This window comes from Polypterus senegalus, chromosome 13, assembly GCF_016835505.1.
Source record: "Polypterus senegalus isolate Bchr_013 chromosome 13, ASM1683550v1, whole genome shotgun sequence".
NCBI classification, from domain to species: domain Eukaryota; kingdom Metazoa; phylum Chordata; class Cladistia; order Polypteriformes; family Polypteridae; genus Polypterus; species Polypterus senegalus.
The window spans coordinates 104,766,580-104,786,299 of record NC_053166.1 but is presented as its reverse complement, the minus strand read 5'-3'; the positions used below and the strand labels follow the sequence as shown (position 1 = coordinate 104,786,299).

Genomic DNA, 19,720 nt, shown 5'->3' with positions numbered 1-19,720 from the left:
TAGAGACCTTAAAATTGTCCTCTTTTAACATCTTGGGAGAAACTTGCGAGCCACATACCTGGGCCAGACCGATAGCCATTGTTTGTGCAGGTGGGAGGAGACACTCCCGAGCCAGAAGTCCCAGTTGATCACAGTGAAAGCAGCTGCATTTTTATTCAGCACTATGGTGTTCACACTCTGGCATTTTCTACCCGTGGCACTTATAGGGTAGAAAATGTTCCTTGCATCACTCATCGCCAACAGGCACTTAGAGCATGGTCGACTCGGATTTGCTTTCGCTCTGAGCCGCTACAGCACTGGCAATCGCCCTTCGGGACACATGTCATCCTGTTGGGGGAAATCCCAAAAGAGTTTAGAGACCTTACAATATATTTAAGGTACCTTCAAATCCTTGCACTTCAGAAATTTTTTATGTCTTAAAAGTAAATTACATGTTAGTTTTGAAGTGTCTTAAATGTATTCTTTTTGCATATGTTTATGGTATCTTCAATGTCAGTATCAGAATATTTTGCATTTCATCTATCTGAGCATTTTATTTGTGATCAACTTTTTATGATCATTTAAATTTCAAATACAAAAACAGATCAAGCAACAAAATTTTTTAGAAGAGTTAAAATAAGCAAATACTGTATGATGTAGAGATTACCTGAGCTACCAATAAAGGACACCACCCACAAGCAGCCCCCATAAGGAAGAAAGAGAAGAAATAAACACAAAACGAAAAAATTTAATATTAATAGTAAGTCATTTTAACTGGGTGACCACAACTAATCTTTCACAGCTTTAGCACTGATTTCCACCTTTCAATATTGGAAGCAGATGATGCATTGATCCTTGTTGTGGAGAGTTTGAGTAAAAGTAAATTAGGGAAAGAAGATTTCCAAAACGTAAAACAGAGTCAGGAGATTTCCACAGAAAGGCGAACATTGTTCCTAAATAGAATATCATCTGCTGGATGAGATTAAGAGAAAGAAGAAATACTAATAGGTGAGAATCAGTAGTGAAGCTGGTTTAAGATCAAATTAAATAATGATTTGATGCTATAGTAGGGGATAGATATTAATATCAAGATATTTGAACAAGACTGTCTTAACAGCATTATATGCCCCAGGACAAAGTAGTGCGCGGAGGCCCCTGTTTTGATAGCAAAACAGAAACATTGTTGACTCATATTCTCCTGGGGCACCCGGCCAGTGCCCATTGTGCCCATATGTTATGATGGCCCTATAATTGAAGGAACTGGCCGTAAAAAGGAAGAACACCTTGGTGAACATGGGGGTTACTGACTTATTATTAAAAATGAGCAAAATATTATCAGCATAAAGAGAAAGTTTATGTTGAGAGCCATAAGTCAAAAGATAAAGCAAATGTTCAAAGTTAAGAATGATGTCAAAGGGTTCAAGTTCAAGATTAAAAAGTCATGCAGCGTGTGGACAATCCCATCTAGCATATTTCTGAAAGGAATGAGATATTTTTGAATTAGTAAGGATTACAGCTTTGGGGAAAACTATACATATTTTTCCCACATTAATAAAGTGATCACCAAGATCCATCATGTTCATAACATACAAGAGGAGATTCCACTTCATATGACTGAAAGCTTCTTCAACCTCAAGTGAGACAATTGATGCCAGTTGAGATCAAATAAGAGCTATTTCTAAAATCTGCAGTAGACATCTAATATTATCTGTATTAGGGGTTCCCAATCTGGGGTGATAGATGGCATTTCTGGGGATGTGAGAAAGAGGAAGGCTACATTGCAATTTACCAAAATTGAGTGAGGTGTGTTGCCGACTTTATTGTAGTGCAATTGATTCTGCAGTGTGCTGTAAATTGTAGGTAATTTATTAGTTAGTGCTCCTGTTTTATAATATGAAAAGAATCAAGTATTGCGAGTGTAATTGTCACCTGTAAATGAGCTGCAAAAATGTGCATTCTTGCTGGTTCCTTGCTACAGGCTGAGGTTTCATAAAGGTAAATAATTTGTTAAGAGAATTAAATTTGGACTTTGCAATGCTCTGTAGAGAACGGTGAGGTCTAGTACTGATTTCTGTTCAAACCCTGGTTGTGAAACTTCATTGATTTTGAGATTTGATGGACATTTTTGCCTTGAGGGGGAGAAGGGGGAATGAATTGCATGGAACACCTGCTGCTTACACTCAGCCCAGCTGTACGGCGCATCTGTTTTTGAACTGCAGTGCAGGCATTTTCAGAAGCTCATCAATTCTGTTTCATTAGCTGTGTGGCAGAATCAGTTGCTTTATGTGGGTCTCCTATCCCCCAAACCCCTTGATCATTGATTGTGTGCCATTTCCTCACAGCACTTGATGCTTCATGGGATACTACAACTCTCAGATAGTCAACTGAATATCTAAGCTTCACAGGGGACATATTTATAAGATTATTGTGATTTATACAGGTAAAGTGCTGAATTTATATTTAGATTGTATGCACAGCTTATTTTTTATTTCAATTTTGCAGCACTCTATGTGGTTCAATTTGTGCTTCAAAAATTAGAAATTTCACTTCTTCATCTACAAATGTGATATTACTTTTGCAGGTGGTGGGAACATAAATCAAACATTTCCTTGGGGTGTGGAGCATAGAAAACGTTAGGAACCACAGGTCTATATTAACTTAAAAATTATCCACTGCAGATGTCTGGCTAAGAGTTTTCCCAGTAATTTAGTGTTATAATTCATCAATAAGATGAGGCAATAGAGCAATCTATGGGATCCTTTCCCTGTTTTAATTGGAGTGTGATCATAACAGAGTTTATTGCCAGGTTCAGCATGGATGAACAAATAGAACAGTTGGTCATTTGCAGATAGTGAGGAACCAGTTGCTTCAAAAAGCACAGAATGGCTCTGGTGGCAAACTGGCCACACCTGGGATCTTCGTTTGATACACAGAATCAGGATATTCCTTCAGCTGTGACAGCATTACTGGGGAGTCAAGTAAGGTGTTAAGTTAAGATGTCCATTGTTAAGGTTGGGGGACAGAATATACCTAGAAAATAAATAATTTCAATGAATGGTGCGTTAGAGTTTCTAGAGAAAAAATCAATGAAGAACTCCAAAGATTAATAATTAGAGACGAGTTCTTAGTAAGTGTACCTAGTTTTTTTTTTAACAAAAAAGACAAACACAAATACTTCATATTTCACCAGCTTTAATGCTAATAACTTAGTAGGCTTAGCACTAGAGATAAAAAGTTCTGTCCTTGTGCAGTATATTCAAATTCAGTCTTTTTAAGAAGAAGTAAATTTAAATGAGACCTCTTATTATACAAACCGGATTCCAAAAAAGTTGGGACACTAAACAAATTGTGAATAAAAACTGAATGCAATGATGTGGAGATGGCAAATGTCAATATTTTATTTGTAATAGAACGTAGATGATAGATCAAACGTTTAATCAGAGTAAATGTATCATTTTAAAGGAAAAATATGTTGATTCAAAATTTCACGGTGTCAACAAATCCCAAAAAAGTTGGGTCAAGTAGCAATAAGAGGCTGGAAAAAGTAAATTTGAGCATAATGAAGAGCTGGAAGACCAATAAACACTAATTAGGTCAATTGGCAACATGATTGGGTATAAAAGAGCTTCTCAGAGTGGCAGTGTCTCTCAGAAGCCAAGATGGGTAGAGGATCACCAATTCCCACAATGTTGCGCAGAAAGATACTGGAGCAATATCAGAAAGGTGTTACCCAGCGAAAAATTGCAAAGACTTTGCATCTATCATCATCAACTGTGCATAACATCATCCGAAGATTCAGAGAATCTGGAACAATCTCTGTGCGTAAGGGTCAAGGCCGTAAAACCATACTGGATGCCCGTGATCTCCGGGCCCTTAAACGACACTGCACCACAAACAGGAATGCTACTGTAAAGGAAATCACAGAATGGGCTCAGGAATACTTCCAGAAACCATTGTCAGTGAACACAATCCACCGCGCCATCCGCCGTTGCCAGCTGAAACTCTACAGTGCAAAGAAGAAGCCATTTCTAAGCAAGATCCACAAGCTCAGGCATTTTCACTGGGCCAGGATCATTTAAAATGGAGTGTGGTAGATAACCAATCTCTTCCACAAACCTTTCGCCAAGCACTAATCACTGTCTTCCCAAAACAAAATAAGGACTTATTACAATGTGCATCATACAGACCAATTTCACTTCTGAATAACGACGTTAAAATACTCTCTAAAATCATAGCTAGAAGGATGGAGAAAGTGCTCCCTCAGTAATATCACAAGACCAAACTGGATTTATTAGGGGCCGACACTTGTCTTCAAATCTTCGACGCCTGTTTAATGTAATATACTCACCAACTAAATCAAACACCCCAGAAATATTATTATCATTGGATGCAGAAAAGCATTCGACATGATTGAATGGAAATACCTTTTTACTATTTTGGAGAAGTTTGGGTTTGGCCCAACATTTGTGCATGGATTAAATTACTGTATACTAACCCAGAAGCTTCAGTTTGCATCAATAACATTTGCTCAGACTACTTTAAACTAGAACGTGGCACAAGACAAGGATGCCCTTTGTCACCACTGCTGTTTGCAATTGCCATTGAACCACTGGCAATACATTGTCGAAATACTGATCAGATAAAGGGGATTAGCAGAGAAGGACTGGAACAGAAAATCTCATTATATGCAGATGACATGGTACTGTATATATCGGACCCAGAAAATTCTGTGCCTGCAGTCTTAGCAGCACTCACAGAATTTCAAAAGCTCTCTGGTCTCAGAATTAATCTGAATAAAAGTGTACTCTTTCCGGTGAATTCGCAAGCATATAATATTAGATTAGACACCCTTCCTTTTATCATTGCAGAACAGTTTAAATACCTCGGGGTAAACATCACAAGTAAACATAAAGCTCTTTATCAACAAAATTTCGTCGTCTGCATGGAAAAAATTAAACAAGACTTGCATAGATGGTCAACCCTTCATCTCACACTAGCTGGAAGAATTAACACTGTTAAGATGAATATTCTTCCTAAGCTCCTTTTTATTTCAAAACATACCAATATACATTAATAAATCGTTTTTAAGCAATTAGATTCAACAATAACCTCATTTATTTGGAATTCTAAACATCCACGCATCAAAAGCGACTCTACAAAGACAAAAGGTAGAAGGCGGTATGGCTCTACCTAACTTCCAGTTTTATTACTGGGCAAATATACAGTCGATAAGAACCTGGACACAAATAGAAGAACATACACAGGCATGGACCGCAATAGAAGTAAAATCCTGCAGTACTTCTTTGTATTCCTTGCTTTGTGCACCAATAAACACACGTTATCGGCAATACACTAATAACCCAATTGTGCTCCACTCACTTAGAATCTGGAACCAATGTAGAAAGCATTTTAAGACGGAGAAGCTTCTTTCTGTGGCACCCTGCAAAAGAACCACCTCTTTCAACCCTCACAAACATGTGCAGTTTTAATATCTGGAAAAATTTGGAATTAACTTGCTTAGGATCTTTATATAGACAACGTCTTTGCATCCTATGAACAATTACATTCCAAATTTAACATTCCAGCTACAAATTTCTTTCACTATCTTCAAATCAGGAACTTTGTTAAACAGAACCTTCCAGATTTTCCTCATCTTGCACCCTCATCCACGCTGGAAAATTTATTGCTCAATTTCAAGGAGTTAGACTCCATCTCTACAATATATAAAATCCTTTTACAATCCCTTCCTTTCAAAGATCCAAGAGGACACTGGGAAAATGATCTCTCAATTAATATATCAGAAAAGGAGTGGAAAGTAGCAATGCAGAGAATTCACTCGAGCTCCATATGTGCAAAGCATACAATTATACAACTCAAAATTATATATCGAGCACATCTGTCTCGACTAAAACTCTCCAAAATGTTTCCAGGACATGATCCAACCTGTGAACGCTGCAAATTAGCTCCAGCCTCACTAGGTCACATGTTCTGGGCCTGCACCAAATTAACATTATTCTGGACAAAAATTTTTAATTACCTCTCAGACAGTCTTGGACTCACAATCCCTCCTAACCCATTAACAGCTGTGTTTGGGGTTCTTCCAGAGGGTCTTAAAGTGGAGAAAGACAAACAAATTGTGATTGCATTCACTACACTTTTGGCACGCAGACTTATTCTGATAAACTGGAAGAACCCAAACTCTCCTCTTTAAGTCAGTGGGAAACTGATGTGTTATATTATTTAAAATTGGAAAAATCAAATACTCAGTTAGAGGATCTGTGCAGACTTTTTCAAAACATGGCAGGATCTAATCAGTAATATTTTGAAATAAGTTTATAAAGCACAGAGAATTTGTTGATTTAGGTATTTTTTAAAAGCCTTAAATTTTACACCGTTTGGCTTGCTCTCTCTCTCAAGGGTGGGGATCGATCTGTTCTTAGCATAATTCTTTTTTTTTTTTTTTTTGTAAAAATGTGATTGCTATGTATTGATTGTAATAAAATTAATAAAATAAAAAAAAAAAAAAAAAAATAAAATGGAGTGTGGCAAAATGGAAGACTGTCCTGTGGTCAGACAAGTCACGATTCAAAGTTCTTTTTGGAAATCTGAGACGCCATGTCATCCGGACCAAAGAGGACAAGGACAACCCAAGTTGTTATCAACACTCAGTTCAGAAGCCTGCATTTCTGATGGCATGGGGTTGCATGAGTGCATGTGGCATGGGCATCTTGCATGTCTGGAAAGGCACCATCAATGCAGAAATATATATTCAGGTTCTAGAACAACATATGCTCCCATCCAGACGTCATCTCTTTCAGGGAAGACCCTGCATTTTTCAACAAGATAATGCCAGACCACATTCTGCATCAATCACAACATCATGGCTGCGTAGGAGAAGGATCCGGGTACTGAAATGGCCAGTCTGCAGTCCAGATCTTTCACCTATAGAGAACATTTGGCGCATCATAAAGAGGAAGGTGCGACAAAGAAGGCCCAAGACGATTGAACAGTTAGAGGCCTGTATTAGACAATAATGGGAGAGCATTCCTATTTCTAAACTTGAGAAACTGGTCTCCTCGGTCCCCAGACGTCTGTTGAGTGTTGTAAGAAGAAGGGGAGATGCCACACAGTGTTGAAAATGGCCTTGTTCCAACTTTTTTGGGATTTGTTGACATGAAATTCTAAATCAACATATTTTTCCCTTAAAATGATACACTTTCTCAGTTTAAACTTTTGTTCTGTGATTTATGTTCTATTCTGAATAAAATATTAGAAGTTGGCACCTCCACATCATTGCATTCAGTTTTTATTCACGATTTGTATAGTGTCCCAACTTTTTTGGAATCCGGTTTGTATATCATTTATTCATAATCTGATTCTACCACACTGGGGCTTGCTACTTCTAAAGATGTGAGTTAAGACGGAAGGTTTTATGTTTTTTGAGTGTGTTTACAGGCTGTATCTGTAGTATATCTGACTCTAGAATTATATATGGCTGTTTTTGCAGCCATCCATATATGTAAGTGGGATCCCTTATTTTATATCCAGTAACTGTTCCTACTTAAGTAGATGACAGCATTATGCAAAACTCTGTGTCTTCTGGTTAAGAGGCATTAAAATGCCAGTGAAAGGTACCTGAGGGAAGCAGCAGCAGGTTAATGTGATATACTGTATATCGATAATAAGAAAGTGACACTTCTCCCAAACCTCCAATTGAGAGGAGTTTAGCCAATGACAGAGAAATAAAAGTATACTATACCTGTATTCTTAAAAAAAGAGTAAGAAAACAATCAGAAAAAATGAGAATTCATTGGAAAAAAAATAAGCAATTGAAAGGAATCAACCAAATTCAGATCGGAGACAAACTTCCACAACAAATGGGTCAAATTAGGAATAAGGTGGCAGATAGGGAGAGAAAATTTATTAGGTAGTGGGTACATAAAGGCGTTTGCATCAGTTCCCAAGATGATGTCATGCTCGTTCAATTTTAGAATCTGTCACATTACAATATCGGAAACTTAACTGATAACAACAATAATATTTATTTATATAGCACATTTTCATACAAATGGTGTAGCTCAAAAGTGCTGTACAAGATGAATAAAGAAAAGTTTATAAAAATAAAAATATTAGGCAATGCTAAATAACAAAGACTAAAGTAAGGTCCGATGGCCAGAAGAACAGAAAAAAACAAACAGAAAAACATTCCACAGGATTGTAGAAAAAAACATAAATGATCTAAATCAGTCCTCATGGATTTCAGACTTCATTTGAAAGAATTAGACAATGATGGGCATTTGGGCATAAATCCATCAAAGTAGGGGCTGCATGTTGCCTTAGTCAGGTGGTGGTGGTGCAAATCACCACCACAGAAAAACTGGAAAAAGAACAGCAGAGAAAAGTAGGGATTAGTATGGATTGTGGAGCAATGATAAAAATTATGATTTATTGCATGTATAGTTTATCAGGGTTACACTAAAATGTAACTATGAGAAATCCATGATAAAATAATGGGTTTTTAGCAGTTTTTTTTAAAGTGCTCCAACATATTAGCCTGGCAAATTTATATCAGTAAGCTATTCCAGATTTTAGATGCATAACAGAAGACTGCCTCCAAACTTTTTTTTTTATGTTTAGCTCTTGGAATCATAAGCAGAAACTCATTCGAAGACCCAAGGTTACAATTTGGAGTGTAAGGTGACAGGCATTCCAAAATATAGGATGTATCGAGATTATTTACGGCTTTGTAAACCAGAAGCAGAATTTTTAAGTCAATTCTAAATGGCACGGGTAACCAATGTAATGAGATTAAAACTGGAGAGATGTGCTTGGATTTTGTTTTCCTAGTTAAGATTCTGGCAGCTGCATTCTGCACTAGTTGCCAATCGATTGATGTATTTTTTTGGTAATCTTGAAAGGAATGCGTTCCTATAGTTTAGTTATATTAAAACAAAAGCGTGAACTAATTTTTCACCATCTTGCACTGGGGTGCAGAAATCCAAAGCCCGACTCGTCCGACACGGGTAAATTGACCGTCGGACAAGCGTGTTTTTCTGGTTTCAGCTGTCCACGGACAAGTGCAATTTTCTGGAGAAAAAGGAATATGTGCTGTGTAGGGCACATTTTTACCACTACTTTCAAATTTTAAACATTTGGGTACGTACATCGTGCGGAAACAGTCTACTTAGGCATGTTCTTCATGTCTCAAATTGTTATTCAATATTGTTTACACAATGACGGCTGATTTTTCAAAGGGGAATCCCTCTTGTGGTCTTACATAAATATTTTACCCTACTATTAACATGCTTGGAGATGCTGTCATTTTTTTCATGTCGACATTATGATGTAATTTGATGATTTTTCATTATAATCGATAACTTTATATGTTATTGATAAAATTATTTTTTTCTACATAAAAATGCGGTCATTTCACCTAGGCTACAATGCAATTGTTTTCTCCACATAAAGCTTGTTAGGCAGTTAATTTTTCCTGAAATTTGCGATTTCGCGTAGGTTGTGATATATTGAGGAGTTAAGAAATTTATTGTGTGACATCAATTTTGATGAGCTGTCTACAGATCATTTTTGATTAGAGAATTTTTTCATATAAAACAAGTTGGTTTCGCGCTGTCAGTTTATTAAAAATAAAGAAGAAAACATTCTAACGGTTTCCCAATGTTATGAAATATCAATAAAAATCTTCACTTACATGCGATTATTTTTTTCCCGACAACATCGGTAATATTTACTTCTTTGGAAATGTACCATCTTGCAGAATTTCAAATACGTCATTAGGAATTACCTGTGTAACCCATAATGCACTGCGGTAAGCACGTTGTTCTCGCTATATGCGTGTTGCTGAAACTGAAACAAGTAGAATCGTGGATGAGAAATGGATCATTGCTTGATTAAAACTGGGACAACAGGCACTGAAAAACATAAGGGAGTGTATTAAGGCCCATTGAAAAAAATACGGACACAGTGCTAGCTTATAACTAGTTTTAATTTCACAAATACGTTTATCGTGTGGTGATTGGTTATGTGCAGAAAGAAAAAGGATAGGAACTGGGGGTTTAGTACATCAGATAGAAACATGAGTCTAAAAGTAAGAAAAAAGTTGGTTCAATTGAAAAAGCGTTTTCTAAAGCTGAACACTCGGAGGTTGAGTGTTATGCTAGGCTGTTCAATACTGCTTCTTTAGAAGAGTTTGACCCACGACCAGCTGTGGAATTTTGGCTGTCACCTGGCAACAGGCACATCACTCATAAAAAACCTGAAAAGTCATCAGCATCCACTTCTGCAGGACCATCAGTCCAGGACCCATGCAGTTCAGCTCAAGCAGAAATGAACAGCCCATGCTGTCTGAGATAGTAAAGGTTCTTGGGGGAGAAGATGTTGCAAGACAAAAGCTGAAGAACATGGTAGAAAATGAATCAGGACAGTGTTCTGTTATGTAACTGTAATATATGAAAAAAGAACTAGTGTAGCTATAATGAAGGCATTGTTTATTAGCCAGTTACAATAAGGAAATCTTTTATATAATGTTTTAGAGCAAGGTGGCAAAATACTACTCCCCGAAAGAACTTTTTTCAGTTTTAAAATGGAAGGCAGTTTTGGTATCAATGAAAGAGATCAGAAAAAATGAACTATTTTTCACTTTTGGTATTTGTTTATGGGCAAGTGAATTTAACTGGCGGACAAGTGGATTTTCTAAGTTTACTTGTCCGTGGACAAGTAGAAATAAATTTGATTTCCACACCCCTGTTGCAAGGTTATAAGTGATCTAATTTTTGCAATATTTCTTAAGTGAAAAAATGCTGTCCTAGTAATCTGATTAATATGTGATTTAAAATTTAGGTCAGAGTTAATAATTACCCCTAAATTCTTTACTTCTGTCTTGACTTTTAACACTAATGGATCAAGTTTATTTCTAATATTTCCCTCACTATATGCATTTTGACAATAACTAAAATTCCTGTTTTCTCCTTATTTAATTTAAGAAAATTACTACTCATCCACTCAGAAACACAAGTAAGACATTGGGTCAGTAAACCAAGAGAGTCAGGGTCATCAGGCACTATTGATAAATACAGTTGTATATCATCAGCATAGCTGTGGTGGCTCATGTTATGCCTTGAGATAATTTGACCTAATGGAAGCATGAAGATTGAAAAGAGTAATTGACCCAGGGTAGATCCTTGTGGAAAACCATATAGAATATCATGTGTCTTTAAAGTATGATTACCACAACTAAGAAAGAAATTTCTACCTGTTAACTAAAACTAATTTTAGACACTGCCAGAGAGGTCCCCCCACTGACTAAGATGGACAATACACAGAACACAGCGGCATCTTTTTGTACTGTATTCGGTTAACACTTAACAGAAACATATGGTTAATCTGACCACATTTCCAAAATTTTTACTTGGAATTGACTGTTAAAGTTTCAACTGGGAGTGAATGCTAGCATTTCTGTCTGCTGCTGCTCGCTGGTGCTCTGCTTGTGTATTTTTTTCTATTTGTCTTTTTTACTTGTTCTTTGCCTTTTGCACTGGATCTGCCTTCGTCTCGTCTTGGATTAAAACTGATATCACACATTCCCATCCCTTGCTTCTTTCAGCCTCATTGAACTGTTCTCTGCTGGCTGGAATCTGTGTGGGAAAGTGAAACTTTCTCATTGATTCTCTGCTACTGTATCTATCTTTGAAAAATAGGTGGTGGAAACTGCCTCTTATCAATTGTTGAGTACCTGTGGACATGCCAGTAGTGATGGTCTAGTGGCTAATGTGTTATTTTAAATTGGGCCGAGTAGGTATATGATGGGTGCATGAAAGTTGCTGTGTATCTGAAGTTTGCTTGTATGATTTTTGGAAATCTACTATGATAAACTTCAATTGGTTGTCATGGATTATTCTGTCTACTCTGCTATCTAATGCAGTCACTTCTGAAAAACTAAAATATTCACCAGATGAACTTTATCGACTTCAGACTAATCATGAACTTCCTGCTCATATCCTGCTGCAACGTGTCCAAAGTAGATTCACAGGGGATCTCTTTGTCGTTTTTGTCTCAGCAGGAGTAGCAGTGGGCCTATTCATTCATTTTGGTCTGAAATGCATTATCATCCTCGTATTTCTGAATGATATGTTGATCATGACGGGCTGATTCCTCTGGTAAAATCACTGGACTATGCGTTGACAGACACTTTGAAGTTTGGACTGTTTAACACTTGATCTATCTCTAACAAAGCACTGCTAATTGGTGATTTCATGGTAGACACTAAGATGGACTGTTTATGCCTTATGAAGACTTGGCAGTAGCCAGGTGATTATTTTCATTTAAATCAAGTGCTCCCTCCAGGGTTTGTCTGCATCTCTAAATCCTGTTCTTCAGTCAAGAGAGGTGGTCTTGCAATAATTCACCGCAAAGACCAAAAATTATCACCATTACCTGTCCCAAAGTATCCTTCCTGTTAGTTGGCAAACTCTGCCGGCCTTCACCTACTATAATTGCTGTCAAATTTAGACATCATAAACAATCAAATGTTTTTATTGCAGACCTTTTTACTGTTCTAATTAGTTTGTGTGCAACGTTGCCTAATGTCATCCTTATGGGTGATTTTAACATACGCTTTGACACCTCTACTGATGCACTTACAAATCACCGTGCCTGGGGTTTGTTCCTGCCTTGCACCCTGTGTTGGTTGGGATTGGCTCCACTAGACCCCTGTGTTAGGATATAGCGAGTTGGAAACTGACTGACTGACTGCTTTAATTCAACTCATAACAAAAGTCATATTTCAGACAAAGTCTGCTACTCTGGCCTCATATTCTACAATATTACTTCTACAAAATTACCCATCTTGGATCACAAAATGATTACATTTTATGTTAGCTTACCTCTCCATAAATTAAAGGTTCAGTGTGAGATTTCATTTCATAACATCAAGCATGCAAACCCAGAGAGCCTTATTAGATTATTGCAGTTATAGCCTGCATCTTCTTCTACCACACCTGCAGAACTAGTAGACCTTTACAATGCTGCTCTATCTTATGCATTCAAATTACTGGCTCCCTTAAAAACACAGACTGTTTCATTTTTTCACACTGCTTCCTGGTTCACACATGAACTCTGAGCTCAAGGTCATGGGCCAATGTTTGGAGCATCTAGCTATGAAGACAGGTCTTGTTGTACATAAGGAAAAGTATTCAGATCATATGTTAAAACACAAAAATGCAGTCTTTGCTGCCAAAACTGTATACTACAGTACTCTAGCATTATTAATACAGGAGGGAAAAATACTTCTTTTTTCCTCAATGAACAGTATAACTTCACCACCAGAAAATGGCATTCACCATAACATCACTGTTAAGCACTGCTGTACTTTCTTTGTATTTCTTTAACTTAAAAATGGGAAAAAATCACCAGCAATTTGCTTATTCTATTTCTGTAAAAAATGACATACTTTGCACTGTTATCCATATTCCCTTACCAATCACTTTCTTCTCAGAGTTAAGCTTACCAGCTGAAAATGATATCTCTGCTTATAACAAAATGTAATTCTTCCACTTGTCGATTGGATCCAATGCCTAGAAGCCTTGCTAAGTCCTGTTTATCACATATCTCCCATATGATAACTACTATAATTAACTCTTCCCCTGCTACTGGCACGGCCTCCCTCTCATTAAAAACAGCCTCAATTACTCCAATTCTGAAAAAAACTGGCTTAGACCCCAATATCCTTAGTAATTATCTGCCCGTTTTAAATGTTCCATTAATATTAAAAATACATTTTTTAATAGTTTCAATCTGGCTTTCGTCCTAAACACAGCACAGAAACTGCCCTGGTCAAAATCACAAATGATATTCAGCTCAGCATTTGACACCATACCACATCAGATACTTTTGAAATGCCTAGCTAGTTTCGGAGTCTGTGGCCTTGTCCATCAGTGTTTTCTTTTCCTACCTCACTGACAGGAGGCAGTTTGTTCAAGCAAAAGGTTTTACGTCAGAGGATGCATTTGTTACACAGAGAGTTCCGCTGCGCTTTGTTTTGGGGCCACTTCTTTTTTTATCTACATCTTCCCAATAGGTAATATCTTTTGACACCATGATATTAAATTTATTGTTATGCTGATGACAGAGAGCTTTACCTATCCACTAAATCCACTTCTGTTTTCCCTCCAAATACTCTAATGGCATGTCTCCAACAAATAAAGTCATGGATGAGTCACAATTTTCTTCAATTAAATACCAAAAAAACTGAGGTGCTCCCTCATTGGTTATTTTAGACAGCACTTTCTCTTTTTCTTCCCATATACGTAAATAATGTTTCTTGGACTGCCTTCTTCCATCTCCAAAACATTTCTAGACTTCATCCTGTTCTTACACAACAAACTACTAAAGTATTGAATGCCTTAGTTACTTCACAAATAGATTACTGTAATGCAATTCTATAGTATCTCTAAAAAAATGTATCCATTGCTTACAACGTATACAGTATTTTGCTCACCTGTTCTAAATCCACTGAACATACCGTATTATACCTATTCTTTCTTCAATGGCTCCCTGTTTACTACCGAATACAATATAAAATACTGTTCTTAACATTTAAAGCTCTCCATAATCTTGCTCCTCTCTACCTCACTAATCTCCTACAGACTTACATTCCCTCACGCTCACTCAGGTCGTCATCTGCAGTTTTACTTTCTGCATCACACACCAAACTCTGTTCTATGGAAGCTAGAGCATTCTCTCATAGTACCCCTCAACTCTGGAATTCTCTTCCTTCTTATATCCATCAGCTGGACTCGATAACGCAATGTAAAACTGCCCTTGAAACATATCTTTCCAACTGGCATGCCAATTATGAGTTTATCAATGTTACAGCCAGTTTTGATGTTTGTTACTACTTCTGTAACTTTATTGTTATTTGATTTTATTGTCAGTCAGTCATTGTCCAACCTGCTATATCCTAACATAGTGTCACGGGGGTCTGCTGGAGCCAATCCCAGCTAAAAACATGGCCCAAGGCAGGAACAAATCCCGGGCAGGGCACCTGCCCACCACAGGGCACACACACACACTGGACAATTTACGATCAGCAATGCACTTAACCTGCATGTCTTTTGACTGTGGGAGGAAGCCGGAGCACCCGGAGGAAACCCACGCAGACATGTGGAGAACATGCAAACTCCATGCAGGGAGGACCCGGGAAGCAAACCCAGGTCTCCTTACTGCGAGGCAGCAGCGCTACTACTGCACCACTGTGCTGCCTGATTTTATTGTCCAATTAGTTTTTTTTCTTTATTACTGTAGTTTAATTCATTGTGAGGTGACCTTGAGTGCTAAGAAAGGTGCCTATTACGTAAAGTGTATTATTATTATTATTACATAAGGATTACTGCGGAGGGCTGGCGCCCTGCCTGGGGTTTGTTTCCTGCCTTGCGCCCTTTGTTGGCTGGGATTGGCTCCAGCAGACCCCTGTGATCCTGTAGTTAGGATATAGCGAGTTGGATAATGAATGGATGGACATAAGAATTATCCATCCCCTCTTCTTGGAAATTGCAGACACTGAAGTATCAAGAAAGTATTGCTTGTTGCATATTCTAACTAAAATCACCCCTTAATGACTTGGATTCTAAAAACATTCACTCTTTAGTACACAAGACAATTAAGGACAATGTTCTTACTAATACTGTATTAATACCAGGCCACAGATGTTTCATGAGGCTACTGATAAATTAGCCATTAAGATATAGTGAAAGAAATAAAAAGCAAAGATTAAGAAAAGAAACTAGACACAGCAGAGCTCTAAATCCATAGCCCACCTCACCACACCACACCCAGCCAACATGACTACAAGTAAGTATATGTATTAAACTTCTATTATATTTACAATGCTCAAACAATGACCAATGCACTAAGAATATGATGCACAATCTGATGTAAAGTTCTTTAGGAGAGCAAAGTGCTAATATATATGAGACCAAACAAAGAGTAAACAGCAAATGCTTTGATTGTTTGAAGCATCTTTTTACCAAAACTAATAATACAATTTTAAAACAATATATTTGTGCAAACCTAAAATGTCGATTACAAAATTAAACATACCCATCTAAAACGTTCACTTTTCTTTCAAAATCAACCTTTGCCATCATATGACACACACAGTAAGTGAAATACATAAACAATAGTGATTGTAACGACTGGAGGCGCTGTGCCACTGTAAGGACGCAATTCACATATACTGCAGTGTGGGAGGAGGCAGGGTGATGAGTGGAGAGGTAACAGTTATGTATAGTTTAATATTAAAGTCAGTGGTTTTTGCCTGCATCAAGAAAATGTTGTCTGATGTGTTTTCTTCCCTCACAGGGCACTATAGTGATGACCCAAATGCTCTTGAATGATTCAGATTTATGTTAAACATGTCTGCCAATGCAGTGGCATTAAAGTTACCACAGTTTTGGGAACAGCAAGCCACGGCGTGGTTCACCCTAGTGGAGGCACATTACAGCAGATGACATAACGACATATGTCCTTGCAGCTCTCAGTGTCTCCACAGTGTCCAGGTTGGTGAGTCTGCTTGAAAATCCTCCAGACAAAAACAAGTATGTAACCTTAAAGGCGTACCTTTTAGAGACTTACGGCCTTACAGAGTCAGAGTGGGCGCAGTGACTACTATCATTGCTGGGCCTCAGAGACGTGAAACCCTCCATGAAGATGCTATGCAGCCATAAGCATCATTTTATATTTAGAGAACTATTTCTGCAACAGATGCTAGAACAAGTATGCACTGCCCTGGCCGTATCCGTTGTTGATTACTGAGAGTTACCTTTCTCCTGCAACCCTTGTCAGTTCCATTAGCAAGCCTGCAGCTTCTTCCTCCTCCTGCTGTGATCTTTACAACTGACTTGTATTTTATCATACCCAATTCGGCATGAATGCAAAGAAATGCTGCCCTCCTTATAAGTTTAGTCCACCTGGCTTGGTCAACACTGTATTGACCAACCAACAAATGCCTACTGCGGCCGCTGTTTTCTATGTGATACTTGTGCACAAGTGAGCGTGGTCCAGTCATCCCCTATTTAAGGGGCTTCAGTGAGAGAAGGGCTTGTTCTGGAGGCTGCTAATGGCACTAGGATCCACACCTATGGAATACAGCATACCATCTTATCTTTAAGTGGAAGACACTTCACTTGGACATTTGTCTTGGCCAAGGTAGCCAGGCCGGTGCTGGCTGCAGACTTTGTGTGTACAAACGGGTTTCTGGTTGATGTTAAGAACTGTCGCCTGATAGTGTCACTACCTCCATAGCGTGGAACACTACATTTCTACTTCTGGTCTCCCAGCTCACTGGCCCCTGACTGAATTTACCCACATGGAACAGATAGGAATTGTGTGCCAATCAAACAGTTAACGGTAAACGGTTACCATCAAGTACAGTACCTATGCACCCAGCAGAAATTCCCTAAATGGCAGTCATAATGCCCTGTGAATTGTTTGAATTCATGTGTACACCATTCGGCCTTAAAAACTCGGGCAAAAATTCCAGAGGTTGATGGGTTCTGTCTTCAGAAATTTTCACTTCCTATTTGTCTACCTAGACAATATCTTGGTTGCGAGCTCCACCAAAGTTGAACACCTCGCCCATCTCCAACACTTGAGCCCGCATGGGTCAATTAGCAATCCTGCTAGGTGTCTGGTTGGAGTACCTGTAATAGACTTCCTGGGGCATCGCATTTCAAAAGAGGGTGTGATTCCTTTGCATTCCAAAGTCTCTGCTGTCATTGATTTTCCACAACCCTACTCCATACACGCCCTGTAGTTATTTTTGGGTATAGTCAATTTCTACCACCACTTCATTCCTCAGGCAGCACTCATTATGGAACCTTTATATGAGGCACTACAGGGCCAGTCCACAAAGTACCCTGTCATGTGGTCCAAAGACCTGGATGAGGCATTTATAAACACCAAATGTGCTTTTGCTGACGTGTCCTTGCTCGTACCCTCACTGCATGATGCTCCAGTCACTCTAACAACTAACTCTTTGCATTATGCTGTGGGGGAGCTGTTTGAACAGTGGGCTGACATTCAACAGACATTTATAGCCCAATGAACACACTACTGAGTTTGTACCTGACCATTCAACATTTACTCTTCTTGCTTATGGGCCAGCCATTCACTACATTTGTAGACAACAAAGCACTTGTCCTTGCTACGTCCAAAGTCACTGAGCCAGGGTCTGTCTGGCAGTAACAGCACCTGGCATACATATCAGAGTTCACAACAGATGTCCAGCATATCGAGGGTAAGAACAATCTGGTGGCCGACTGTCTCTCTCGGTCCACACTAGCAACCATACACATTGGAATTGACTACTCCCAGCTTGCAACTGACCAAGCTGAGGACCCAGAGGTCAAGGCTCTTCACCTGGCAAAAATCAGCCTGCAGCTCAGAAGTACAGTTGGATGGCAGTGTTGTGAAGCTCCTGTGTGACAAGAGTACAGGTTACCCACACCCAATTGTTGATAGGCAACTGTTTTTGACACCATACACAGCCTCTCACATCCAGGGTGGAGGACATCCCAACATGTTGTGGTGAGCAAATTTGTTTGGCAGGGCCTCAAGATAGATATTTGGAACTGGAAAGCAGCTTGTGTTGCATGCTAGAAGACTAAAATACAGTATATTGCTACGTTAAAGCCCCACTGACACTTTTCCTGGTGCCTGCTTTCCATTTTGACTATGTTCATGTGGATCTCGTAGGCCCCCTTCTTCCTTCTCATAGTTTTACACACCTGCTCACAGTTGTTGACAGGACTACCAGGTGGCCTGAAGCTGTTTCTTTAACATCCACAACTGCAGCAGAAGTAACAAGGGCTTTTATCAGCACTTGGGTTGTGAGTTTGGCACGCCCTCCCACATCAGCCTTTGTGAGCAATTTCACTGGTCTCTAAAGTCAGTCCTCAAGGCATCTCTTACCAACGACAGTTGGGTTGACCATCTGCTGTGGGTGCTGTTGGGTCTACATGCAGCTCTGAAAGAGGATCTGCAGGTCTTGTCCACTGAACTGGTGTTTGGTGAGCCTCTCCAGTTGCCTGTGGATTTTATCTCTCACAGTTCTGTCCTGTGGACTGCATCCTGACACCAACCTCTGCTCCTGGAGCCTGGACTGGACTGGAGGCGCTGTGCCACTGTAAAGACACAATTCACACATACTGCAGGGTGGGAGGAGACAGGGTGATGAGTGGAGAGGCAACAGTTATGTATGTAGTTTAAGCATGTTCAATAATAAAGTCAATAGTTTTTTCTGCATTGAGGAAACCTTGTCTGGTGTGTTTTTTTCCCTTCAGGGTGCTACATGATAACGTGAACTCTCTGAAGAGAAAAACTAACAACACTTAAACAAAAAACTTTTCTTTTCTATTTAGGAATTAATGCCTATTTTCAGATTACTGTAACCCTGTTTGTAACTTTTATTTGCACTATTGAGTTAGAAATAAACAAAAAAAACCTACAAGAACATTTACTGTATATACACACAATACAAAAACCACATAGGTGCGTATTACAGTATCCCAAGCCTCAATGTAAACAAAAATACAATACACAAAGCATTACAGTATTCAAAAAACACACAAAGACCAGTGTAGGCTATACAGTAAACTAGTCAGCTTCATTTCCATCTCTTCTTTGGGCAGGGTCAGACCACAAAACCTTATCCACATCACATTTATTG

General features: G+C 38.6%; 1 protein-coding gene across 11 annotated transcripts in view; it reads left to right on the top strand.

Annotated features, from left to right (window-relative positions):
• The window catches only part of si:ch211-234p6.5 (pleckstrin homology domain-containing family A member 4), a 249,934-nt gene that overhangs the window by 143,905 nt on the left and 86,309 nt on the right, over positions 1-19,720 (top strand). The window contains exon 22 of one of the 11 annotated variants that reach the window (XM_039774439.1): positions 12,056-12,152. The exons of the other annotated variants lie outside the window; for them this stretch is intronic. Coding sequence (XP_039630373.1) covers positions 12,056-12,122 — 67 coding nt within the window. The 3' untranslated portion in view covers positions 12,123-12,152. Of the gene's footprint in view, positions 1-12,055; positions 12,153-19,720 lie in introns of those variants that run through there. 11 annotated transcript variants of the gene reach the window in all.